Source organism: Eretmochelys imbricata, chromosome 22 (genome assembly GCF_965152235.1).
Source record: "Eretmochelys imbricata isolate rEreImb1 chromosome 22, rEreImb1.hap1, whole genome shotgun sequence".
Classification (NCBI taxonomy): Eukaryota; Metazoa; Chordata; order Testudines; family Cheloniidae; genus Eretmochelys; species Eretmochelys imbricata.
In genome coordinates this window covers 16,652,658-16,679,600 of record NC_135593.1, presented here as the reverse complement: position 1 = coordinate 16,679,600, position 26,943 = coordinate 16,652,658, and the positions used below count along the sequence as shown (strand labels likewise).

At 46.4% G+C, this 26,943-nt stretch overlaps 1 protein-coding gene across 1 annotated transcript in view; it reads right to left on the bottom strand.

The window, feature by feature from the left end:
• NCAM1 (neural cell adhesion molecule 1) overlaps positions 1–26,943 on the bottom strand; it is a 274,693-nt gene that overhangs the window by 3,315 nt on the left and 244,435 nt on the right. Inside the window, exons 17-21 of the mRNA XM_077839698.1 lie at positions 24,980–25,104; positions 21,036–21,216; positions 3,962–4,169; positions 3,095–3,211; positions 184–966 (exon numbers count right to left, since the gene is read on the bottom strand). Of these exons, the coding sequence (XP_077695824.1) occupies positions 184–966; positions 3,095–3,211; positions 3,962–4,169; positions 21,036–21,216; positions 24,980–25,104 (1,414 nt within the window). The remainder of the gene's footprint in view (positions 1–183; positions 967–3,094; positions 3,212–3,961; positions 4,170–21,035; positions 21,217–24,979; positions 25,105–26,943) is intronic.

The following is a 26,943-nucleotide window of genomic DNA, read 5'->3' as shown; positions in this document are numbered from 1 at the left end:
AGGGGCCCCCTACTCCTCCTTTCACCTGACCTCCCTAGTGCTGGGTCCTGCCATAGTGGTTAACGGGTGAGTTAGTTTGCTAGAGAAACAATGAGGTTAGTTCAGAGAACATCCAACAAGAACACAGCACTAATGCACAAGACACACAGCACACAACCCACAGAAGATTAAAGGCAGCCATACTCGGTCTTTGCAGGTGCCAGCGGTACAGAGCTGTCTACAGTGGAAGAAGCAAGCTCGCGAGCTTGCCCACTAGCCACACTGGCAGGAGCAGTAGTGCCAAGAGCTGCAAAAACATCCTTTGCAAGGTCAATGTCTGGGGTCTTGAAGGTCCCTTCGTCCATTTTAAAGTCCTCGTTCTGGGAGGGGTTTGTGGTGCTGCCTGAGGCAGCCTCGCTCTTCAGGTTAGTTGGGTTCTTGGCTGTTTCTGTTGGACTCTTCACCATGCTGGGCTGTACAGCTTCCTTTTCTGGGCTTTTGGTGCGTGACAACTCCTGCTTGGGCTCTGAAGAAGCTGGAGGGCTAGTGGGGTTTGCAGGGGCTGGGGCAGATGGCTTGCTACCAGCTGGCGCCTTTGAGGCCTCAGCCATGCTGGTGGCAGCACTGGGGCTGAGCACCGCCCCCTGGTTGGCCAGGACACTCGAAGACAAATTACTAGTGGCTGGAGTAGAAGTTGGGGTGTCGCTGAGGTCAACAAGGGGGGCGACTTTGGGGGCCAAGGAGGACAGTGGCGAGGAAGCGGAGGTGGCTGCCCCTTTGGCCGGAGTGGCCTGGCTGGGCGGCACGGAGTTTGAGTCAGGGATAGCTGTGGCTGGCAGGGCAATACTGGAAGTCAGGGTGGTGGTCTCGCTGGTCGGGCTGTTCTGAGCAGTGGCAAAGGTTTCGGTCATAGTGTCAGAATTAGTGGTGCCCGTGGTTACGGAAGGCAGCATATCCTCCACCGTAGCTGTGGTGTCAGCTGGGTGCCTGCGAGGAGGACAGGAGTAGAAGAGAAATAGACAATGAAGCCCATAAATGATAGGGGGAAAGGAGTGGAAGCGCAAGAGGGCGCGAGAGACGGCGCAGTACAAGCAGCAGCATAGCATGCGGTTGTAATGCACACAGAGGACATAGAAGCAAGAGAAGAGGAACCTGCTGAGGCCAGATGTGCAACTGGGAACAGGCACCAAGTGGGGAGATCAAAGAGCGACAAGGAAAAGGAGGAAGAGCAGAGAGTACATGGCATTCCAGGAGCAGCTTGCTCACATGGCGTTTTGTGCATCAAATCTCAACACAAACTTCACCCCAACCTATGCCCTGCAGAGAGGCTCTTCTCCCCTAACCTAGCCTCCCTCCTCCCCAACAGCCCATGAACCCGTGTCTTCCTCCTGCTCCTGAGGCCCCAATCTTGTGATCCAGTAACACACCTCGGCCTCACCAATGTTTCTGGTCCTGATCCAGGGCCCTGAGTCCAAACCTCCAGCCTTAGCCCTGCCTTGGTATCTGTGCACCTCTTATTTTCATCCAGCCTCAGAGAGTATGAGTCCCACACACTTTGGGCCAGCACCTTCCTCCCTTTTGACCGAGTCTGCCTTTAGTTTGGTTCCAACTAGGGTCAGTGTTACATCAGGAAGATGTGTGACACCACAAACCATGCTTTGGCAGCCACAATGAAGCTTAGACAGCTTTACTGATGGGAGCCTTTCTGAAGCTGGAAGCTTTAATGAGGAGGGAGAGGGGGAGGCACACTGCTGGAAAGACAACGGTTAATCGAGAGAGAAGCCAGCGCTTTCCACACCACCGCTGCTGGCTTATTAATTGGGGGCAACCTCCATAAAGGTTAATCACTTCATTAAAAGTTCAACAAAACAACCCACGGAAAGCTCAACACATTCAACAGCAAGAGCACATCCCCAGGCCAGTGCTGCTGCGTAAACATTGCTCCCGCTTCTCTCCTAGCCAGGCCCAGACACCCAGTTCGTCAGCAAAGCCATAGCACCAGTTATTCTCACTTCTCACCCCAGCAGGGAATAGAGCAGCACTACGGATGGGGAAGCCTAGAAACCCTATGATTTGACAACCCAGCGAGGAAATAAGAAACCCACTGGGTCAACCCCAAACTAGAGCCAAAAAATGAACTGGACATAGACATTATTTCTTCTTGGAGAGCTCAGATGATATCTATGTCCTGTTCCATAGAGCCCAGGAGTGTCTGTAAGACACTTGGCATCCACACACAGAGATGGCCCAATACCCTGTTAGAATGGGCCATCTTCCAGCAGGTTTAATAAATGCTTAAGGATAAACCGGTCCATCACAGCCAGTTTAGTGAATTCAAACAAGTAGATACAGTTCAAATACTCTGCCCATTTCTGCCACACAGTACACCGGTGGCCTTCTGAAATCTCCCAACATGCACTGCTTCTGGGAGCTGAACTGGGAATGATGGAGTAGGTGCCCAGAGGCCACTGCAAGTACCACAGTTTAGACCAGTGCTAAATTGGATGCTGGGCAAATCTAGTTAATCCTGGCTAGTGTGGATGCACCAAACCATGGCTCATGACCAAATGGTTCATTTCTCTGGTGCACACGAGACCCATGGGTAACTCCCAAACCCTCTCTTGGCCCAGTGTGCAGGCAGCGATGTCTCAACTTGCTATGTGCCCTCCACACAGCTATAAATCTGGCACAAATCCAGAGCGCAGCTGCTCTGTTGCTATCAATTCCAGGAGGCCCTTTCGCTCGGGGCAAGCAGGCGTCGACGTGGTATCGTCAGTGCGGCACTAACTAGCCATTGGCACAGCATCACGCCGCCAGGAGGCAGTGTGATATGGGGCATCTGCCCCGGAGCCCTTGCAATAAGCAGGGCTGGGTGACAGTGCTATACCACAGAAAGCACTCGGCACCAAAGCTTTGGTCTCGTTCTTTGCAAATATTACAAAGGAAATGGTGCCGAGGGAGAGAGGAGCTCCTCACTATGACAGGGCAGGGACCCAGCTCTGAGCCTTGACCGTTCTCCTTCTCTTGCCTGGGTTACCTACGTGAGAGGCCAGAGGTCACAGTGGCAGATGGGGCTGCACTGACCGCGCACTAGAACAACCGAATGTCAACCTACTCAGGCTCCGTCAGCGGCGTGGTCTCGTTGGGCTCTGTGTGTTTGCCCCCGTCATGGTTCGGGGTCCGCTCCTCCTCAGTCCGCACCTCCACAATGGGCTCCTTTGACTCGTCTTTTCTGAAAGGAGATTGCAAGCTTGGGTGAGTGGTTCACAGCCTCAAACAAGCACCCTTCCCTGAGCGTGGGAGGGCCATGCTAGCAGCAACTGTCCACATGGTAGGGCGAGGCTGGCCTGGAAAGTGGTTTGGTTCTCAGTCCTAACACACGCCCCCTTCCCAAACCCAAAACAAAGACCATTGCAGTGCCCAGCGTCAGTGAATAGCTCATCCCCTCCCACCCCTGAGTCACCCTGGGACGCTGCATACGCAATGCCCTCTGCCCCCTGACAAGGACGTGGCACCTGGATATGCGATCTCCTCCGGCTGAGCTTGCTGGATTCTAGGTCAGCCTGATGCTAGCTTTGGAGGAGAATGGGGCAAAAAAAAAAAGGGGGGGGGGACCCCAGAAGAAACCCCTCCCGAAGAAACAGCAGAGCAAGAGTGACCCCCAACCAAATCCCCTCCCTGCAGTAACCCCCACGCAGTGCCAGAGCAGCACAGCTGAAGTCAGCCTGATCACCGGCTTCCCCAGAAATGCAGCCTCTTCTGAGGCTGGAATACGCTGTGGGGAGGCATGAATCTCTGCGGGGAAGGGCAGCAGTCTCAAGGCACTGCGGGAGCTTGTGGCTCCCAGTCAGGCTGCCACTTGGCACCTGAGGCTACAGGACTGGATTAGAGGGTAGAGGTGTTGCAGTGGGGGGCTGTTCCACTCTAGGAAGTTCATGGTTAACGGAAGGACAGGTCAGAGGCGAGCAGAGAGATTACTCACGAGAAGGCAGCTTTGCCCTCTTCCATGTCTTTGCCCTTGGCCCCGGGCCCGGACTTGCCGCACAGGTTGACAGCGATGCACATCAGCAGGCCGCACTTGTTCAGGAAGTAGCAGGTGATGTCCACAGCCACCAGGAGCAGCACAAAGATAACGATGAGGATGCCCACAATGGCAGCAGTCCCTAGGCCTGACGTGGGGCTGGTGCTGGCTTTAGAGACCAAAGGAAAGTGGGAGAAGGTGATGCAGTTAAATGAAGGCAGTCTTGGTCCTGGAACTGTAGCAGTGCTGTGGGAATAGCTATGATGGTGCCTTGGCCTCTGCAAAAATTTTCAGTGGAGTGACCAGGGCCCTGGGAGTGGGATGTCATACGGGGATCTGGCCCCACCCTTTCTAGGAGTGCTGTTATTGGTGGCACCTTATCCTGGGAATAGACTGCTCTGGCTCCCGTCCTCCTGTCAGGGAAGGACTGGACAGGGCTACCAGGGCTTTTCTCAGCTCTGCTGGGCAAAGGTCTGGAGAATACACTGTAGAGAACTATCCTACCCAGTCCTCTGGAGCATGAGATGGACAGGAAGAACCTAAAAGGTCTCTGTCCATGTCTACCATCTGAGTGTTCTCCAGAGCTTTCCCCAGGGCACAACCTGCCAGGGCTGTACAAAGAAGGGCACCATGCGGGCACGTGAAGCCCGGGCTCTGGAGAGTGGCTGTGTCATACTGGTGCAAGGCCATGTTAAGAGAAACTGTAGGGTCTCAGCACTGGTCTGTCCTTCACTGGGGAGAGGGGGAAAGGCACAGGGCCCAGCTGACTGGCCCAGGAGACTCTACTCCCAGCACGGTTATTACAAAGGGGCTTGTCGCCACATGGGACTCACTCCCTCTGCACATTTCCCTGGTGCCAGGCAGACACCAACACACCGAGTGTCCTTGGGAGTCCTCTCACCCGACGGCCACTCTTTCTAGCATGGATGAGGCTGATGGGAAGCCGCTGGGGGAAGATGGATTAACACTCCCCAGGAGTGAGGGGCCCAGCTGAGGTTGCGCAGGAAACTGTGGGAGGAGCTAGACCTCTCTCACAGCGGCGCTCTCTTACTGCCCTGCTCTAAAAGTCAGGGAGCTGGGCACATTTAGGCTCAGCTACTGAAGTCAGCCTGAGAATGCCCTCAACTCATGCAAATACATGGAGACTCTTTGGGGCATGAAAGCAATAAACTACTCCAGGATTTTTGAAAACAAGGGTTTTTGGGAAGCAGCATGAGGGAGCACGTGGGGCAGGGAGAGATGTGAGCCAAATTCTGAGACTTCATTAGCTACTTGGTGGCCACGGGGGCTAGCACCTGGCCTGCGCTGAGGGTGGGGAGAGGTGTGTATATGAGGATGGGCAGAGAGCTTGTGGTATTGCCTGGCATCTGTTGCTCACAATCATGAGTATGAGATTTGTACTAATAAAAAAAAGTAAGCGATTTTGCAAGGCTGTGACTAGTCATTTACCAGAGAAATCTCCTGTACAAACAAGGGATCTATGCATGCATCTATGCACACATATCAACTTGCACCTGTGCCCACACACACGCGCGTTCTAGTTGCACTGGCTATATATACAAAAGAAAGCAGAGTCCAATCACTACAGTGTAAATGCTCTGGCCACACAATTGCCTCACTTGTGACTGCAGAAAGCACCTGGGAATGCTCAGTGTGTGGCCTTGCCTGGGATCAGGCTCTCGGTCTTGAGAGCTTCACTAGCAGAGTGTGACACAACTGGTGGGAGGCAATAAAAAATGTCCAGGGAGCAGCAAAGACTGACTGACCAAAAAGAGAGACAGTCTAGCCAAAGCACAGTGAAGTCAATGCGAATTCTTCTTCTTCCTTGAAAGGACTGGGCCCTAAAAGGGTTAAATCTGCATCTCTTGGCTACAGGGTGGCTAAGAGGTCTATGAGAGAGAGAGACAAGGCGGGTGAGGTTAAGATCTTTTACTGGACCAACTTTTGTTGATGAAAGAGACAAGCTTTTGAGCTACACAGAGCTCTTCTGCAGCTCTGGGAAACTAAGGCTATGTCTATATTAGCACTTTTGTTGGTAAAACTTATGTCGCTCAGGGGTGTGAAAAAACCACCCCGTGTGACGTAAGTTACACCAAGAGAAGTGATGGTGTGCACAGCGCTACGCTGGCGGGAGAATTCTCTGGCTGATATCACTACCGTTGCTCTTGGAGCCAGTTTTATGATGTCGATGGGAGAGCTCTCTCCTGTCACTACAGCTGTGCCACTGTAAGCTTGTCAGTGTAGACATGGTAATATCAGGGAGGATTTCCTGACAGAGAGACAGGGGAAAGTCTCCCAAGGAAAATGATGGGGTTCCCATTGCTGGAGACATTTAAGTCCTATGGTAAAGACGAAAGCCCCCATATTGCCTTGAAAGTGACACGCCTGCATTCAAGAGGAAAGCCTTGTTGATCCAGTAGATGTTTCTGATTCTCTCTGGCTTCCCTGTCTCAGAGACCAGCCACATGCTGCACAGAGGAATCATGCATCTTGGAGGGGAATGTCAGGATCCCTTGTCTTGTTTCATTGTCGGCTGGTTTTCCTGCTGCTACTGATGCTTGCTTCTAGTATTTTTGAAGAGGAGAAAACCATTTTCTATGAGCTGACTAGGGGTGTATAAACAAACAATCTACACCACGGAGGCACACAACACAGCTCCTTGGGCAGCATCCAGATTTCAGCGCTGCTCTTGAAAATTCTTATGGATGCGCTTAACTTTCCTGACATGAGTAGTCCCTTTGAAGACATTGACATAAGTATAGTTCAGGTTATGCACAAGTGTCTGAAGGAGCAGAGCCTGGGTTAGGAACACAATTTAGCCTCTAGCACAAGGAAAATGCTTTTTATGCTGCATAAAAAACCTTTGAGCAAATCTGCCTGGTAGCGGGGATAGCACGCTTCGTCTAAACGGGGCAAGGCAGCAGGTAACGAGTGTTACTTGGCACCTGGCAGTGGCCCTGTTAGACACAGTTTGCCTGGGACCATTTCTTGGCCCAAATCTTCCAACAGTGCACCTGAAAATGCCCCAGACCTAGTACAGTGGTGTATGAAACTGCCAAGCTTAGAGAACTTCAAGACTCAGAAAAGGGTTGGACATTTATGTGAATAACAAGAACATTCAGGCTCACAGTAACGAAGAGCAAAACAACCCAAAGGGTTTTGGGTGGCACCTAAATCTTCCTGCTTCAGGGCCTAAACCAGCCTCCAATGGCTACACTGCAATTAGATACCTGGCCAGCCGAGTTGGGCTGCAGGGCTGTTTATCTGCAGGGTCCTAGAGCCTGGACTCCAGCCCGAGCCTGGACAGCTACATTGCAATTAAAGAACCCCACAGCCTGAGTCAGCTGGCATGGGCCAGCCGTGTGTGTCTAAGTGCAGTGTAGACAGACCCTTATTAACAGGCATCAGGAGAAAACTTTCCTTAAGGTCACGTTCCATAATTGTCTACTCTACTGCAGGGATTCTTGTACCTTCCCTCTGAAACACGTGGTGCAGGCCACCAGGATGAACTAGATAGACCCCTCTGATTTGGCCAGTCCTGTGCACCTAGTTAAAACACTCTGTGCTGCATGCAGAGGGGCTGGCAGCCTGAATGAGTCTGGCTGAGGGGACAAATTCTACATCTTCCTAAACGGAACGAGGTCCCACTAATAAAACTTTGGTTTTAGTGCATCTGTTCAATTTATAAGGTCGGGACTATGTGTCCCATTGGTCCCTGTTGAAGTGTCTTGGGCACAAGCTCCTGCCCTGAGAAAGTGGAGGCACAAGCAGTAGCAAGTTCCAAGAGCATATGGGGTACAAAGATCAAACAGATCTGACCCAGGTGACTCCCAGAGCCACTATGGTATCAGACCATGGTAGTGTCAAAGCACCTGATGCCCCCATAGCCCAGTTAGACCTTCCTGCATGTGCATGCATGCAGTTCAATGGGTGCTTGTGGGCTACCAGCATTACACTTCTCTGTGGGCTAGTGTCCAATGAGCTTGAAGGCTACATGGTGTGTTCAGGTGTCACAAATCCCTTCAGGGATAAATCCTGGGCTCTCTCTTTCCTCTGTCTGGGGGAGATGGATTTAGGGCTTGTCTGGTTTCCACATGTAAATTCGTCCTGGTCTAGAATCCTCAGCTCTGGCAGGAGATAGCAGCAGAACAGAGTAAAGACTTGAAATGGCCCACAGGGGTGAGACTGGGGGCAAAGCCCACCTCCAACTAAGAGACGGCTCAGCCAGGAGGGTCACAGGAAGAGGAGTGGGGAGGAATGTTTCATGGCCACCTATTTGCCCAGCTGAAGCGATGGGTAAATGACCCATAGTTTTTCTGTGCACCTGGGAAATGCAAACAGCAATGTGACATGGATGCTCAGATACCCTAATGCCAGGAGCCTTCCGAGAGGTGAATTGGCTAGATCGAGCTGCATGTAAAGACCGACAAATTGGCACCACCAGAACTGTACTGAGCAGGACACGGTGCCACTCCATACCCATCTAATCATTATTTTGACTTCCCTTTCACAAACATTTCCTACCTGGCTGTTCCTCCCCTTATACCACCTCCCTACTATGGAAAGGCCCCGAATTCTTAGAATAGAAAGCCCTGCAAGCACCTGCTTTGCCAGACACTGCCCCGTGCAGGAAGCAGCTGGGGCATTCTTGTACTCCGGCAATTTGGCATAATGATCTGCAGATTAACGTGACCCATCCCAACAGCAGGTAGGGGGTACTGAATACTCCAGAAGGGCAGAGTCATGGGGACACTTGGGACTGTCTGGTTCTATTCCTGGAAGCCAAACTATGCTGCCATAGACTGACATGCGCCATGAGGTCCTCTCCTTCCCCTTTGCTAACCCAATGTCTTATCCATGGCCCTTGACTCCCGCCATAGCCAGATGGTGTTTCTTGTTTACCCAGTTATAAAACAATGAATGCAGGACAGTAACTGGGGCAATGAGCATGTCTAAATCCCAAGGCCACCTGGAGTACAGAGAGGAGGCATGGTCCAGTCGTTAAGGTGTTGGTCAGAAACCTGGTTCAGACCCCATGTGACCTTGGCCAATTACTTAGCCTGTTTGTGCCTCAGTTCTTCTCGTGTAAAACAGGATAACAGCACTGACCTAGCCCAGGGTGTTGTGAGGATAAATACATTACAAGATCATGAGGTGGTCCCATACGGCAGTAATGGGGGCTGAAATGCACTGGACATAGCCCTTGAGTACTGGTTGGTCTCCCTAACTGCTCCCGAAGTGCTGTGTGTGCTGCGGGCAGTGGGGTGGCATGGACGTAGTTCCATCTGGGAGCTGAATTCCCCATGGCCAAGGCGGGCAGCAGCAAGTGCAGTCTTCACACAGCCAGAGCGGAGTGATTCCTCCCAGAGCCTTGCCACCAGCCTGTGCACACAATGCATTTTAAAGCAAGCAACTTGCTCTTCATGTTTTATTCAGAATTATTCTTCCCAAGCCACTGAACAGCAACCGCAGCATTTGGCGCTAGTGCCGGCTTCATCAGACCCACCCAAGAGCAGCCATTTAATACTCCTGCCAGCTTCAGCAGCTGCACAGTCTGCTTGCGCTCGGCCCAGCCACGCACTAATGGACCATGCAGCAGAGTTGGTAGCTGACATTTATGGGGAGCTGGCTGGAGCACTCTCCAGCCTCCTCATGGTTAGTTCTTTAAGAAGTCAGGAGGCGATTCTATTGCTTTCTATTTATTTTCTTACTGCTAGTGAAAGGCGCTGGATTGGCAAGCCTGAAGACTCTCCTCCTCTATCCACAGTACAAGCACACTAGGGAATGCTCCGCACCTGTTTTTCGGCCAATGCAACTTCGCCGTGCCATGTGGAAGGACCAGTACTAGGCCTGAGAGATGGAGCGCACAGGTTTCCCCCCTCCCCACACGCATTTTATTATTTGGGGATGGGTGGAGAGCACATCCCCAGCACGCCCAGAAAAATCTTGATCCCTCTTGCCAGGCTGACAGGTGTGAGCCGGGAGTCCACCAAGACAGGTCTTTCTCTCTTCAGCTCTGTCTAAAAGCTGCTTGCAGGGCCAGATGCTGATGCTTACATGAGGAGGCCATTAAATACTCTGCAGAATGTTTGTGCTCGAGAAAGCCGCACCCTGCCAGCACCATGCATCAAGCTGCATAATTAAACACATTCATCACCCTTGGTACTTGCAAAGAGAGATGGTGCCATACATTCGGCTCCACTAATGTATTCAGAATTCATGCCTGGCTGATTCAGTAGTTAAGTCTTTCACTTGGACCAGCTCCTGGGGGACAAACTGTGTGGTGTGTGTGGGGGGGTGCGTGTGGTGTGGTGTGGTGTGTGTGTCAAACAATCCTTCTGCTCATCTGAAACGTCAGACTGGGAATGAGAAACGAGTTATTCCGCATGGTGGCGGAAGATGCATGATCGCAGCCCTGTGTGGACATGGGGCTATGCCTCCCTGCGGTGCCTGGAAAGAGCTCTCAGCTGAGGGGTTGGGTTGAACGGGTCCTCCGCACAGTGTGACCTCGTACGTATGGTACGTGTAAGATCACACTGCAGAGAATGCCCTTTTGTAGAGCAAAATGGTGTCCTTCACGCATCGGGACCTCACACAGACTGTACATGTGATGTCATGCCATGTGGTGCAAAACGGTATCCTCTTCACACCAGGGATTACTGCAACCTCCTCTGCGGATGGCACAACCCCATTTGGGGTCATGACCCACAGTCTGGGAACTGCTGCACTATGCCATACAAATCCCCAAGTGTACTACAACCCCAAAAGACCACACAGCTGCTCTGTGGCTGCAGAATAACCCTTCCCCTGTACAATCTTGTTTAGATCCTGGACGTTATCAATGGAGCCTCAGTAAGTGCACAGCATGGCTGCTGCCTGCATTGCACTGACTAGCCGAGATGATGAACACTGGAATATTCATTAAAAATGTCTCAGTGTGAACTTTTTAAAGCATTTCCTGGTTCTCATTTAATACATTTTAACCACCTGACATGGTGTATTAAACCAGGAAAGAATGAAGGATGAGAACACAGCCTGGAAGGCACCTGCTCATGGACTTCCAAAACACTACCTTTACTAATTTGATCCCCAAAGCCTCCTCTGGGGTCTCTTCAGTGGGATGAGCTAAGGGTGGCTGGGACAGCCAGGAAAGGGTTAAAGAGCTACCTGCCTGTCATATTACCTGGCAGGGGGTGTGGGGCAGAGAGAAGTAAGGGGAAAGCCTCTGGGGGCGGCAGCCCTTTTGGGCAGGGGAATCCTTTCATTACTGCGTTACACATTTATGTTTGGAACAATAAGTTGTATACTGAGGCAAGGGCCTGAAGTGGACCTGGCTATGGCATTGGGCCTTTCCTCCAGCTTACAGTGACTCGAAGATCTCCCACACCGGCCTTGGTTTACTAAATCTAATTCTTCACATACGTTGCAATTTTAAAGGGTTCAGAGTCTGTGGAGATGCATTAACACTTGAGGAGGGTTTTACTACCTCCGGTGGACCCATGAACTTGAAGGAAATTGCTGCTGTTCCTATTTTTTAACGTGTCTGGAATTCTTTTGTTTTTTGCAAGGGCCAAGGGAGACATTTTACTTGTTATTCCTACAACTGGTTTCTGGTTAAAATGAAGTGACCCACAACTTTTAAGCTCTACCCTTCACAGCACCCCACGGAATCTAATATGGATTTGTATTCAAGCACTCTGACAGTTAGGAGGAACCCATCTCTGCCAATGGAGATAAGGCCTCTTTTTAAGAAATTTCACTGGAGTGTACATGGGCTGCTCTGAGCCATTTAGTGCCAGGCAGTAAAACGAAAGAAGAACACATCAATAAAAATTATTGTTGTCATGCACATGGGTGGAGGTGGTTTCTGGCCTGATCCAAAGCCCACTGAGGTTGACAGGAATCTTGCCATTGACTTCAACAAGTGCTGGATCAAAGCCTTTTCCTGGAAATTTGGGGCAGGGAGAGTCTTTTTATTCTGAGTTTGTACAGCACCTAGCACAATGGGGTCCTGGTCCATGGCTGGGGCTTGTAGGTGCTAAGTAATACTGAAGATAAATAATAATACAGAAAGCAGCCTAACATATATGACCTATTCCCATATGCAGAGCATGTTATTTTGCAAACTACAGACCCAAGTCAATAGCATAAAACTGTCCATTTTTCCCATGTATTTTTTTCTATTCTGGGGTAGAGCATGGAATCCCCTCTACAGGTCAAACAAATGAACACAAATATTAAAAAAATGATTGAGTCTTTAGTTCTAAAGGAGTGGGAAAAAAACATTTCATTTATTAATCGTAAATGATTCATCAATGGAACATAAGCTTCTGTCAAGAAAGACCTTTCTAGCCACCCTCGCTTTACAACATACAATAAAACGTCCCATAGGCTTTGCTCCTCACATACTTTACATGCATCCATCCTGTCAAAGAGGGCTGTACCACTCAGATAGATCCTCTCAGCAGGAGGCCCAGCTATAGTGTGCATAGGTGTAGGCAGGACAGAGAAAGGACAGGATTGGACAGAAACAGGCACGATTCACAGGCCATAAGAGAGGCAGCAAATGCATTTCAAGGGTTCTGCAGGGTGTTTCGAGTCAGTGAGGAACACATGAGATAAATGAATATTCATTTTGGTGCATCATGGAGAAAAGTACAGCAGAAGCCAGGTGAGCATAACCTTTGCTATCAGAGGATAATTTTCCTTTGCAGATACTTTATAAGTACCCTTCAGCCTAAAAACACCAGATTAGAAGGATTTCATTGTCTCCTATGCCCTGCATAATTTACATCAGAGAAAGCAATAATGGCAAATGCAAGCTACCATCCATCCCATGTGATTAGAACATCTATTTCCACATAGAGTGAGATTTGCTCACTTTAGTCTCACTTGCTGGTAGCAGAAAGATGTAAGGGTCATTGGCTGCTGCCCAGGTGATAAGAGAGTGTCTGCTGCTGTTTAAGTTACGAAACGTGGGTATTTCCATTGAGTGCTAAAGGCCAGGTGTGACACTGCACTCCATATTCTTCATAATGATATGATATGATTATGACAAAGTTATGATGTATTTTATGCAAGATAAGTCATGTGAGATGTCATTGGAAAGGTTATTTTTTGCTGAATATAATTATCCTATTTGTGTGCACGTATCATTTTTGTCTCTGAAGTTATGAATATTGACTATGTCTCTGCATTTCAAATGTAGTTACACCTGGGGAACGCCCACTAGACAAGATGCTTTTGTTCTATACAGTAGGTTGGGAATGGGCCATTAGGAAAACAGTAGGTCTTGGAAGAAGCTTATCTCCCACCTGGGAAGCCTTCCTGAGAACGCTCCGAACAGCCTGTATGGGATGGTTGCCATGACTCTACAAGGACATGAGATCAGACCACATGTCTCTAGATTCCATCATTGGATGTCAATAATTTTCCACAGACCAGTCTGGGGACCAAGCTTTGAAACAAAGGGTTCCCGCCATATGCAAAAGCTATATAAAGGTGGGGAGTGACATCATCAGAGGTTCTTCGCTCCCCCCATAAGAAGACTCCTGCAAACACCTGAGGAAGAAAGACTGAACTGGGGGAAGTGTTGGACCCAGGCTAAAGGGATTTTTAGCTTGTGAATGGAACACCTGGGGATTCCAAGCTGTAAGCAAGTGCAGCTTGTCCCTTAAGAATCTGCAGCCTGTTTGTATCATCTGTTAGGGTGAGAATTTGCTAATTCATATCCAATCTATTTAGTATAATAAGCTTAGTTTGTGCTTTTTGTTTAGTTGCTAGGCAATCTGCTTTGATCTGTTTGTTATCCTTTATGCTCACCTAAAATCTATCTTTTATAGTTAATAAACTTACTTTTGCTTTATCTAAACCAGTGTGTGGGAATCATAACTCAGGGGCAAAGGCTGTTGCCCAGCCTCCTCTCCACACTGAGGGAGGGGGTGAATTTTATGAGCTTACGCTGTACACTTCCCTGTGAAGCTCAAGATGGTATATTTTGGGATTTATACTCCAGAGAGGGTGCGTGCCTGAGGAGCTGGTAGTTGCCCTAGCTCTAGCCTTCCCATGTGGGGGCTGGTCAAAGAGCCTGCATGTAACTGCAGCTGGGTGTGTCCCTACCTGTAGGTATGCCGGTGAAAGTGCAGGCTAGAAGTCTTTGCAGCTTGTCACAGCAGCACATTGTAAAAGGGAGCCCAGGCTGGTGGGACAGGGGGGCTCAGTGCCAATTCCAGGGGGAACCTGTCACAGCAGATTTACCCAGTGTCACTCCATTAACTTGAGTGGTGCTACTTCTGGCATATAACGTAAACAAGAAGAGCATTGGGCTCTGTTCCATCTCTGGAGGGAACTTCCATTTGAATGAAAGGGGATAATGGACATACAAAGAGAAAGCAAGAGAAATTCCTGCTTTGAAGGAAAATACCCAGTAAATCTAAATACGCGGGGGATGCGGGTGGGAGTTTACCAAGGCTGCCTTTTCTCTGCACTGCCCATCCCACATGCTGTATGCTCTGCCCTCGGTTCCAGGGGCTGTTGCAGCTCACTGCAGTAGCTCAAGAGCCATCAGGTGCACCTGGAAAGCTTTGGAAGTGTCCTTTAGCTCAGCAAAATGCTGGATGGTGTTGAGCACACAGCTGAATCATAGTGAGCCTCATCAGCCACGGCACTGCAACTGAATTTAACTTAGCCAAATGCCTGGATAGACAACGCTGAAACCAAGCATTTAGGGTTTAAAACCAGCTGTGGGACAACAGTAGCTGGAATTCCACTGGCAATGTGAGATCCTGCAGTTCATTCTGTGAGGAGCCAATGACACGGGGTTACTCTGTCTGATGGCTGAGGTCTGGTATTCCTTTTTGCAGGTACGATTTGCTCCCACAAATCTTGTGTTTGCAAGGCGGACATCTGCCTAAAAATCTGAGCATTTGTGCCACTCTAGCACTCCGCTTTGCATGCAGATTTCAATGGCAAGCACCAAAAAGGGAGATGGCTGTTCAGAAAACTGTGGCCAATAAAGCAACAATTACACTTTGGATCCTATCAAATCTTGCCTCTTACATGGTGCACACCCCATGGATTATCAAGTATAATGTGATAATCCTTCTAAACTGGTAGCAAGGACAGCAGTGCCATTTGTTAGTTTTGTGGCTATAGAGGGGAAACTCTCGTTGTAAAAGGGGTTTTACTCCTGTATTCGCTTTACACAGTCAGTTAGCAAATTCTGGACAGCTAAGAGGAAGCCCATGAAATGAGCAAGGAAACTCATCTACAGAATAAACTCAAATGCATCGGACAGTTCATTTGACTCATTGTTATTTTAATAATGGAAATGTGTAAACATAATAAAGGCCTGACTGATATTCAGCATGTAAACATTGCCGTGTTAATAACCAATCTGATGAGATATTGTAGTGTTAATATTGCAGGTGTGAACACACCAACCCAAGTGACATGCCCACAAACTACAAAGCGTGGTATGGATCCGAAAGTAGCTATGGGAACGCAGGGCCCTTCGTTCGCATTACAGCAGCCTTCACTGAAAACTACAGTCTTTGTTGTATTAGGACAGTGCAACGTAACAGAAATTCCCAGCAAGTTTCCCAGGACACCACAGCAGCAAGTTCTGCATTTTCAGTGCTGGCTACTGTGCATATGGTCAAGATCCATGCAAAATATAACTGTGTAACTGTTAACACTTGGCACAAGCAAGACACACTGACATTTGTTCTTATGGCACCTCACGGGAGTGACTCTTGAGGCAGTCCCTGATGAGATTTTGCTTGGCCATAGCAATGTCCTGAGTAGGTAGGCCTTCCCCAGAAACCTTCATTACATCTATTGAAAACTGTGGGTTTTCCCAATGAACCTCCATATGAAGTTGGAGTTAAATGCACATGTAACTACACCCCTCCTGCACACCTTGTATGCATGCAAATCAAGTGGTCTTCCGAGTCTAAAGGTACCCACATTCATCTCTGAGCTACATACTGATCTCTCAGCCTAAGCAGAAGTGCATAAACACTGCCATAGGAGAGATCAAAAGGGTTTTTAATGGAACTTGGTGTTGGAATATAGTTTATACAGCACAAAGCATTTAAAAGGGCATTTTGATGGATGGTGAGGTGTCCCCTTCTAAAGGGAACTGTTTGTGTGTGAGACACACACACACACACACACACACACCATGTATGAAGTTTTTGTTTAAAATTCTAAATAGAAACGAATGGCGCAGATTCCAGTGAACGAAGTCTGACTAAATTTCAGAGACAAGATGTTATATGAAGTCCATAAATTCACAACTAGACATGATTAATAGGGGGCTTGATTTGGTTTTGTACCCAATGGGGAAGATTTTGTTAGAAAGGAAATGAACCCTGTTTAAGAGCTTTGATAGCGTAAGAGATTCCGTACAGAGGTTTCCCAACCATGTCCAATATATGTTTCCAGTCTCATCCTTTTCTTCCCCAGGTCCTTGCAGAGAGAGAGCGAGAGTGAACATGAGAGAGCTGTGTTCTCAGAAAGGCTTAAAGGAGCGGCATAGCCAAATGGCTTTCCCCATTACAAAAACAATTCATGAGGGACACCACATTAAAGAAAAGGAATGTCAACTGAAATTGCTAGAAAGAAATGAGATACACAGGACTCAGAGAGGAAGCTGTAGATATTGCATCAAATTACACCACAGATTAATCCTGCCTGGTGGAGTGTCAAACGCACAGTTAACCATGAATATTATTACGGATCAGTATTAACCATTTAGCCTCTCAGATTACTTGTTCCCAGCTAATCTTTTTTAGCTAAAAGGGAAGAAAAGCCGTTTCTATACTGATTTGACAATGAAGTAGTGGATAGCCAGACAGAACGTTAGACAAGCATCCACTGTAAATCTGTACACTCACAAGCGGTGTTATACTCCAAACCCCCATATGTCATGGTCTTGAGATGCCTGATTACACAAGGGCCAGTGAGGCTCCAAGGATTCAAGCACGTGAAAGAAAAAAAATAATTCCTCAACGCACATCTCAACAAGACACTTTAGGTCAGACAACGTCCTCAGAGGGATGTTCTGACGACCATGTGTTTGATCCACGTGCAAAAGCTCTTGAAAAAAAAGATCTCCAATTCAGGCACCCCAAATGGCGATAATTGCCAAGTTTTCTCTCTTTTTAACCTGTATTAGGTGTACGGATGGGGCTTTAGAAACCTTTTTATTATGGTTACCATCTTTGTAATATCATTCATAGGTATGAACAGACAATGGTAATCAGCAACAGATGTGTGGAAATGTCAATAGAGACCAGGTTTTTAAAAGCTTTCAATATCATACCTTCCTATAAAAAAAAGCCAACAAAAGATTTTTCTTTACATCCATTAAAAAAGGGCAAATTCATTATAAGCAACAGAAAAAAATGTTAGCGAGAAAACGCTTGGCTTAAGCTTTTCTTTTATCCTCATTACAAAATACTCAATCTTTCCAATAAAATGATCTGTTGTGTTTGTTTTTCTTGCACTGACATGATCCTCTGAAGGAAAAACTATCTGCTTTCACACCTGGGTAGGAACCAGGCCTTTTTAGGCAAATTTGTTTGTTGTATATTTTTGTTGTTGTAAAAAGTTTCTAACAGAGCAAAAGCAGAGTCACTGCAGAAAGAAGCAATGAAACAAAGGAGGACGACGTTGATGGGCTTCCCAAGGTCGCTGCAGGTGCCAAACAATGGTTCCCAGGAGGGGGAAAAATGGTTGTTTAAAACAAATTTGGTGCATGTGGCAAGTGTGGATGTTTCCCGTGAGGTCCAAGGTGACATGTATGACAACAGACACAGGAAAGGAAACAAGGGGGAGGGGAAGAGAAGAAAAAGAAAGAAAGAAAGAAAGAAAGAAAGAAAGAAAGAATAGATAAAAAGAAAAAAATAGGTCAAATATAGAAAACATAAGAATTAAAGGTTTATTTAACTTAGTAAATTAAAATGGCCAAAGGTTAGAGAAGAGCTTTAGCGCAGTAACACCAGCAAAAAGGCCGACTCGGCAGCTCAGCAATGCCAGAAGCAGCACAGCAAGTTAAAATTCAGGGGGGTGAGGGGTTAGCGAGCAAATGGATCAAAATAAATGACGGAACAGGAGGCTCAAATGTGAAACATGAGAAAATGATTAGCTGGTATTTGAAAGGACAACACTGCCTTTTTCTAAGAAAAGACCTTTTGGAAGCAGACACTGCACCTAACAGCCTGTCCAAGTCCTGACCCAGTGCTCACTACACTGGGGGTTTGGGTAAAAGATACACTTAATTACAGCCTTGCAAAAAGCAGTATGGATGCAGGAATACCTTGCTGGCTCTTCCTTAGAGAAATCAAGCTCCATTGGCTGGAGTGGCTGAAGACTACCCTCAAGCATACTGCTTTTATAATCATCTTTCTCCTTATGTCAACTTGAGGACACCATAAAACTGGCCCCAGGACAGTCTCAAGGGGTTATATAGAGCGAAGATATGTTTTGTCTACATGAACGATTTTCTTCTTAATGTAAGAAGGAGCAATGCTGGGTTGGAAACATTGACTCCAACCCCTGCCGTGGAGAAGTGGGGGACTTATTCTGAAATCAAAAGGGAAATACTAAATAACCGGCTATGAAATAACTAAGTGGCCCCAATGCAGAACCAGATCCTTGGCCGATGTGAACTGGCATTACCACATTGACTTCAACGGATTTACATAAGCTGGAGATTTGGCTTGATGTTCTTCCCCAAGCGCCCATTAGGGGGATCTGCCCACAGAGGCTCTGAGTCTGCTAATTATGTAAACCACAGTCCTAAACAAGACCAAACAGCTAAAGCAGCAAAATCTTCTGCCCACTGCAGGTAACATGAATAATTTCATTGCATGAGGCTCTCCTTCTCTCTGAAGCAGGCTTCCATTCTGAGAAGGCAGAAAGCCCACTTGCTGGAGTACATTGGATCGACACTGAAGGAAACTACACTCCAAAACAAGGACCTCTCCTCCAAGAACTCACTTAGATGGTTCCCACTCATGTGGCTTGCTAGTACTTTGAACAACAGCATTCAAAATGGCATGGTGATTCAAAATCTGGCTCCTCCTCTCCTTTACAGTGGAGTAACAACTCAGAAGTAGTTCCCCTGAAGTCAATGTGGTTACATCAGTGAGATCAGAATAGGGCTATTTGAATCCATCTACGGCTTTATTAAGAAGCCTATAAATAATGTTATCTCTGCACTCTGCCTGGCATTTCAAAGACTGCATTTTCAAAAGGCCTGTCTCACTGCTCCTGCTATCCTTAACCACTTAACTGTTACCTGAATGTTCTATGTACATCAACAGAGCCGCCAGGCTGCTTGGTCATTGCTGATACATCTGGGCAGAACATACTAGTTTCCCCAGGTACGTTCCAGCATTCCATTGGACGGCAGTGGAGTGCTAATAGACAATGCCAGCCCGGGACATTTGCAGGGAGCCAACCTCAAGAGGGCTGAGGGAACTGAAACACCATTCAGCACTTGGATGCTTCCTCTTCAGTGACCCCCAAGAGCACAAAGGAACTAATTTACTGCTGATCTCAGCCTACTGCCATTGGTTTCCTAGACCTGAAATGATCTTATGCAACTCCCCACCTCCCTCCCAGCAGTCTCAGTTGTCCTTCAAATGCATGAGGGTAATAAGTATTAGAGCTATTGAAAATGCAAAACTGAGGGTGAGTTGTTTAATGAGTTACCAAATGTCCTTCCATCTGAAACTACAGACCTGTTAAGGGCTCATCCCACTTTCTCTCTCTCCTCCCCCAACTCCCTTTCAAGCCCCAAGCATCCAGTATTAACAGGTCACACTCATTTGTATGCTTAATGCTGCCAGTGGGCTTTATCCAGTAAAGTTTTGTCATGCACACTGCACAAGCTCTCAGCTGCATCCCTTGGAAAGGGGAGGGAGGAACAGACCAAGGCCTAAAGTCTCAGCTACAGGACAATGTGGGGAAAATTTGCTAACTGCTTTGAGGAAAAAAAGTGAGAGACTCACAGATAAAGCTCTAAAGAAAAAAATAAAATGAAATCACATCCTTAATACACATCACAGGCAATGGTCGCAGCATGGATGCTCTTCACTCAGGATATGCAATGAGGCTGTCTCTACTGCTCCAGCTTGCCAGCTTTCAGACTTGTACATTTAACGTTAACTTAAAATCATTGCTGGTCCGAGGGTCTTACCCCCAAAGGGACTTCTGTGGCTGAATTATTATATGGGCCAAGAGAGATCTGGAAAGGAGATTCTCCCAAACCTTTTCTCTCTCCTGCAGGCTACCAAACTGCTGGCAAATCTCTGTACTTTAGGGACTGTTTGGCTATTGCAGTATTTGTGGTTGCACCTCGCTTTATGGGGAAAGAAATCCATGAAGGACGCATCAGTCTGTCTGCAACAGCAGCTCCCAAAAGGACTGCTGACATTATTCAATTTCTTTTGCCTAATGGGCTACCCAGTGTAATTATTTTAGCAGCAGGTTCGCTTTAGGAAGTGCTTTAATTTGGTCTCCATTTCATTTAACAAAGGCCATGCAGCACAGAACAATTTTAACCACACCAGCCAGCTCTTTACGCCTTTATGCCACTGACAACTGTCTTGTATCAGCAAATGAGCAAAAAGCAAGCAGAAAGCAGGTTTGAAAGGGCAATCCATGTTGTGAAAAGCACAATATCAAATATATGAATTTTCCCTTTGCCTTGGCTTGAATCAGGGACTCTATTTGCTAGTTTCAGAAATGCATTTTCTACCCAACACTTTTCTCATCTGCATGTCTTGTTAGTTTATACTGCTATAACAGCAAATATTTCCTGTGAATAGTCAGACAACAATTTTTCATGGAGCATTCCTACCAGGTTTTTGCTGTGCTATACATATGCTTCGAATGGGTAACCAATTATGATAATGTCTTTAAGCAAGCAAGTTGTCAGGGTTTATTCAGGCACATTAAGGGATGCAGCATAGTTGCATTAATTGGAAGCAGAAAACAATGGTAAAGCTTGTGGCTGTCATACCTGGGATTACAGTAGGCTGAGCTGAAGTCCTGAAAGCATAGTGTGCAGGCTTGGATTTCCCTTGCTGGTTCTCAGCTATCACGTAGACCTCGTACTCTGCATTCCAGTCTAGGGACTTAAGCATTACGTGGTCGCTGCCAGAGGGGAGTCTGATCTCTGGTTTCCAGTCTGAGGAATGCTTCTGGGGGATGGTGAGAGGAGAGATGGGGATACAGAACACAGTGCATGGTCTTAATGGTCAGTTCTGAGATAAGAGGATGATCAACTAATAAACATCACACATGACGTAAAATAAACAGGGAGGCTTTTAAAAAGGCACTGGGTTATCAGACAACTCAGCAGGTGGAAAATGGGAAACCTACTACCAGAAGCAGGTGAATCTGTCCCTAGGAAGGGGTGGCTTTGATTGAGAATTTATGAAATCTAAGCAACATCTTCCCTACTCATTTCCTAGTACAGATCTATCCTGTCTAAAGAAAACCCCGCTGCTTGTTCCTCTCCCCTCTGCCTGACACTAGATCACACACCTGTTTTAGAAAGACCAAGCCCCAGACCCCCCATACACATTGCCAAAGTGTGAAACATGCCAAGGATTTTCAGAGGATTCTTTGCAGCACTAGTACATAGAATTCAGACCATTTTGATGACAAAGGTTTGCTTCCAAACCGGGGGCGGGCCTAGCTTACCAGTTTTGTCTAGTCTGCTTCTTTAGTCTCTTGGAGATTTTCAGTGCTGCCTAAAGAGATCTGGATTCCTAATTTCCAATTTTAATGGAAACTGGGTGTCCAAATCCTTTAGGCAGCTTTAGCAAACCTGTTACCAAGATATTCGGAGCACTCAGTCTCCGCTGAGCTTGCTATTCTATGGCATCTCGATGGCGGATGAGGGCTGCCATTATCTCAACTCTTGCACAGCAAAAATGCAATTTAAAACCCAGCAGTGAGTCCTGATACTTGCTACTGTCACTGGGCAGCTCCTTTCCTCTTCTACTGAGCCAGCAAGAGCAGTGAAATGGCAGTGGTGACCCTCAAAGACCAGCTGCTTGGTCTCTCCTCACAGCCGAAAATGTGCCCCATGAAACAAGTGATCCATATAAAGGACGGGTCTAACAAGAACTTTTTATAAAATCACGTGGCCTCCTCAGTGGCCAATTAGCATCCAGGATTCCACAGCATTCCAAAGCACTTGCTATTGGGGAACCTCACTTTATGGCAAAGGGGAAGCCCTCACATAGAAAGAAAGACAGAAAGAAAGAAAGAAGCTTTCTTCTCCTAGCTTATCCCCAGCTGCATGCATCAATTATTCTACCTAGAGGTACTTGCATGTAAGTCAGCTATTTATGGTAATATTTCAGGCCATTCATTGGGAGAGGGAAGCCAGTTAATACACAACTCAGTTTAGTGGGGGAAGTTATGGTAATCCACCAACAGATGAGCAGAGAAGACGGAAATGTGCAGCAGGGCTGGGAAAAGCCTTAAGAGGCTGGAGAAAATGCCTTCTATTCAGGGCAGACAAGTCATGAGCCAGCAGTCAAGCTTGGGACAAGGTCATGTGGGCACATGGCAACACTTTTTTTTAAAATGACCTGGTCATTAAAAACTAAGCGAAAAGGTTTTCATAGATTTTAAGACCAGAAGGGATCATTACACTCATCTAATCTGGCCTCCTGCATAGCACAGGCCACAGAACCTCAGCTAGTAATTTCTGCATCAAGCCCATCATATCTGCTGGAGCTATAGCATAGCTTTTTAAAAGACACCCTCAAGTGACGAAGAATCCATCCCATCCCTGGGATTTACATCCCTGAAACTGGAGGTTGATAACGTAATGGATTTAATCAGGGCAACAAGTTACAGCACACAAGCTTTCTATATAAAACATCATTTCTTCCTCAGAGGATGAGCAGCTTGTTGGTTTATAGGTGGGTCACTCATTTTAATTAATTTCAGCATCAACGAATTAGGGAATTGTCTTAGATGCAGGACAGTGTATGTGTGGATAAAAACAATACAGGAGATCCCTTTTTTTTTTTTATTCCTACTGCAAGGTATTCTATGCAAGTTTTTTGTAAACCTTTCATGAAAGAAAACCAACTCAATTAGGAACAGTCACAGTGCTGGGTGCATCTGAAAACCCCCCTGATTCCTATCTACTGAGATCTAGTGCTTTTATGTACCTTGGAATTACCTTCTGCACACTGATCACAGTGACATCTAAGCACCCTGACAACGGAGAATTCCTCCACTAAGTTGCAAACAAGCCTTCTCATTAGCCAAGGAGGGTCCCCAGAGCAGCATAACATTTGGCTGCTTCAGAACATTGGCAACACACGGTTTAATGAAAAAATGTGAGGTAGAGCAGCGGAGAGAACGCAGTGGGGAAGTCTGGCTGGGTGGGGTTTCTTCCTAGAGGAACATTTATTAGTGCAAAGTGGTGGGGTTGGTTTTAGAATAATAAATTTAAACAAAAAAAACAAAACAAAACCCCCCAGCAACTGAGAATGCTTACTCTGTGCAAGCCCCTTCCCTTGGCAATGGCCTAAGAAAGATGGCTTGGGTGATCTAACAGGTCTTCTTCTTTATCTTCTGGATTCTATGAAGCTAAAACACCTATTAAGAATTTAACAACTCCCTCCTGTCAGAGGGGTGTTGGGAGGGCACCTGGGGGGATGCAAGAGTGCCTATGTCATTTCTAGCACGAGAGCCAGGATTACTCTGCTTGCTTCACTTGGAGGTTCACTCACCCCACTGCACAAGATGAGTCTTACTGCAAAAGTGGTTTCCCGATGCCTGGTACAGAATTAATTCATGAGAGCGTCTACCAGGCTTAGTCTTTAAGATCTGCTTTGTAAATGCCCAGAAACTTCCACTAAAGGCTCTGATACAGTTTAATTGCTACCAGGCACATTAATATTGGAGCAGATTGTCCAGACAATAGAAACAGCATCAGTAATTGTTAGAAAAACTTCCCCCAGCCCTAGAGATCCTCAGGACCTCTAGGCTACTCCATCTCATTCTTATTCCTTAAGGCTGAGCTGTCATGTATTCTCTGATTAGGTGCTTTCCCTGCTGTAAAACAGAGGACATCAAACATCGCCTAGCAAAAGCCAAGGTTGAAGTTGCCTTCATTTGTTCAGCTTGCAGCAATGTTACCTACTCATAAGAAGACAATCCTTCCATTAGGCATTTGCTCAAAATACAGCAGTGTGGGTTTCATAACCCTAGGCAATTATAGAGATTTAATTTAGTTGGGGCCTAATGAGGAATATCTTCAGACAGCGCCCCCCAGATAGCCATGAATACAATCGCCCTTATATTGTCTCCATCTAACATTGAATACAGTTGATCCAGTCACCTCACCTCGTATTCTTTTTTTAAGTCACTAGTGCACAATAATTTGTTAACAATATGTGGATTATCCAAGCACATAAGGTCAGCAGGGAAACACAGCATGAAAGTTGTAAATTGTTGAGATAAGAGTTTGAAGTTAAATAATGCCCCAGGTTTCAAGCCACTGACTAAGGCCTATTCAAAATGTTGCTGGCTATTATGTTTCATAAGAACATGAAGTTAAAAAAATAATAATCTATGTGCTTGTTACCACCCATAGCAGTGGAGCCAGGGGGAGAGGGAGGAAGCAAAGGAAATGAACGGTCAAGGTCAAAGTCAAGGAGAAAGTGGTGAGCTAAGAATTTTCTGCTAAACTCCGTGTATTTGAGTGCCTGTCTAATCCAATGCCACCTCATTTGTCTGTTGAGTCCATCGGTCATTTCCTGATGCCTAGACTGCAAGCTCCCTAGGGTAGGGACTGTTGTGCTTTGTTACTTGTCTGAATAGCACCTAACACAGTACTGCCCTGGGTCTTGACTAGACTTCCCAGGTGCTATCTAAATACAAATCAACAACAAAAACAGCCCAGCAGCCTTGGCTATTGGTCATACTTACAGCTTTGTATTTGATCAGATAGTGTCTGATTGGGGAGCCTCCATCATCCTGCTTGATAAGGTTCACTTTAATGGAGTTCCCGTCTTCTCCAATCTGGCCCTCTAGTTTGGGTGCGCTGGGTTCCCCTGAAATAATGGTTTGACTCGTATTTAATTTCCAGCCACTTCATAAAAATAAATACATAAACAAACCAAAGCCAGTAAAAGTGCACCGTCATCCTGAAACGCTTATGGGCAGGTTATCTGCTCCACTCTGGCTCACGTTCGCATGGAAATGCAGGTACACAGATGTGAGAACGCATCCTCGTGCTCCTGAGAGATTCTAATATTTGCAAGGGTTAGAATTTTTATCAGGTATTTGTGCTTACAAAATTCAGGTGAAATTTTGCATGTGCCTAACCAGAGGTAGGGCAGAAGCTGGGCTTAAAATATAGCTCCTTGGTGTCTGCGACTCAGAAGCAGTTTTAAAGGTTTTCATTCTGAAATTCTTATGTTAAACAGCAACAAAACAAAGTGAGTGAGAGTCTGTCAAACCAGCAGGGCCACTCTTCTGAAGTACACACAGAGCAACCTCTCTGCTGAAAGCGTCTAGCTCGCCTCTCCACTGAGAGACATGTTCCTCCTATATCATTTTTCCTGGGTCTGCACACTGAATGCTTTTCAAATTTGAAAAAAATCTCAGGATTCTCCCTCACCCTGCACCTTGTACTATCATGTACAGCAGTGAAAAGTGGGCATAAAATATTACTGCATTAGAATAGAAGCATTTTACACTCAGTTTACGTTGGTGTAAATGGCTACACAGGATGCCCGGCAATGGGGAATCAGCCCCCTTGTCTTCAATTTAGTAATTTTTAATTTTTTTTTTTTTTTTAAAGAGAAAACATTCTCCTGATTTGCAGCTCAGGCCAAGAAGAGGATAATCTCCTCCCTAAGACTTCCATTTACCTAGGGCCATTTCCTGCCATTCACAAGTGGTGGTTCTTGTGATTCTCAAGGCAAATGGTGAGTCAATTCCTGCCTATCACATTTGTACAAGACCTGCAGAGGACACTTCCCCACCCCCACACAGTGAACATTTCCTCCTTGTGCTTTTATAATATCAACTCTTCTGCACAAAACAAAAATTAACTCACTTGACTTAATTATGTTGTTACATGTTCTAGCTCCCATCTAGAGAGAATGCAGCTAGAGTCAGATTTCTGTGTACACATTCCCTGTAATACTCCCTTGGGTATTTCTCCAGGTTTCAGCTGTTTCTAATTCATATTGATATTATTTACCCCCCGAAGTCTGTTTGGAACTGGCATTACCACTATTTTGTTGTTTATTCGTGGATTCTAAGGCGAGAAGTCACCATTGTGACCATTTAGGTTTGACTTCCCGTATAACACGGGTCATAGAACTTCTCCAAAACAATTCCTAGAGCAGATCTTTCAGAAAAAAACCCCATTTAATCTTGATTTTAAAATTGCCAGTGATGGAGAAACCACTATGATCCTTGGTAAATTGTTCCAATGTTTAATTATTCTCTCTGTTAAAAATGTATGCCTCATTTCCCATCTGAATTAGTCTAGCTTCAACTTTCAGCCACTAGATTGTGTTAGACCTTTCTCTGCTTGACTGAAGAACCCATTATTAAATGTATGTTCCCCATGTAGGTATTTACAGACTGTGATCAAACCACCTCTTTTGCAACAAGAGAAGAAAAAAATCAATGAATACAATTTTCCAAACCACTTAAATGATTTAGAAGCCTTAGTCTCATTTTTAAAAGTAACACAGTCACTTGGGAGACCAATTCCCACTGACTTTCAATGAGATGTAGGAGCTTTTGGAGATTTTACTGTTCATCTTATTGAGAGGCAATGGGACTTAGGCTCCTAAATTAATTTGAAAACAGGACTTACTGTAAAATTTTGAAAAGTGCTTAAGTGAATTAGATGCTTAAGTCCCAATGTAAGT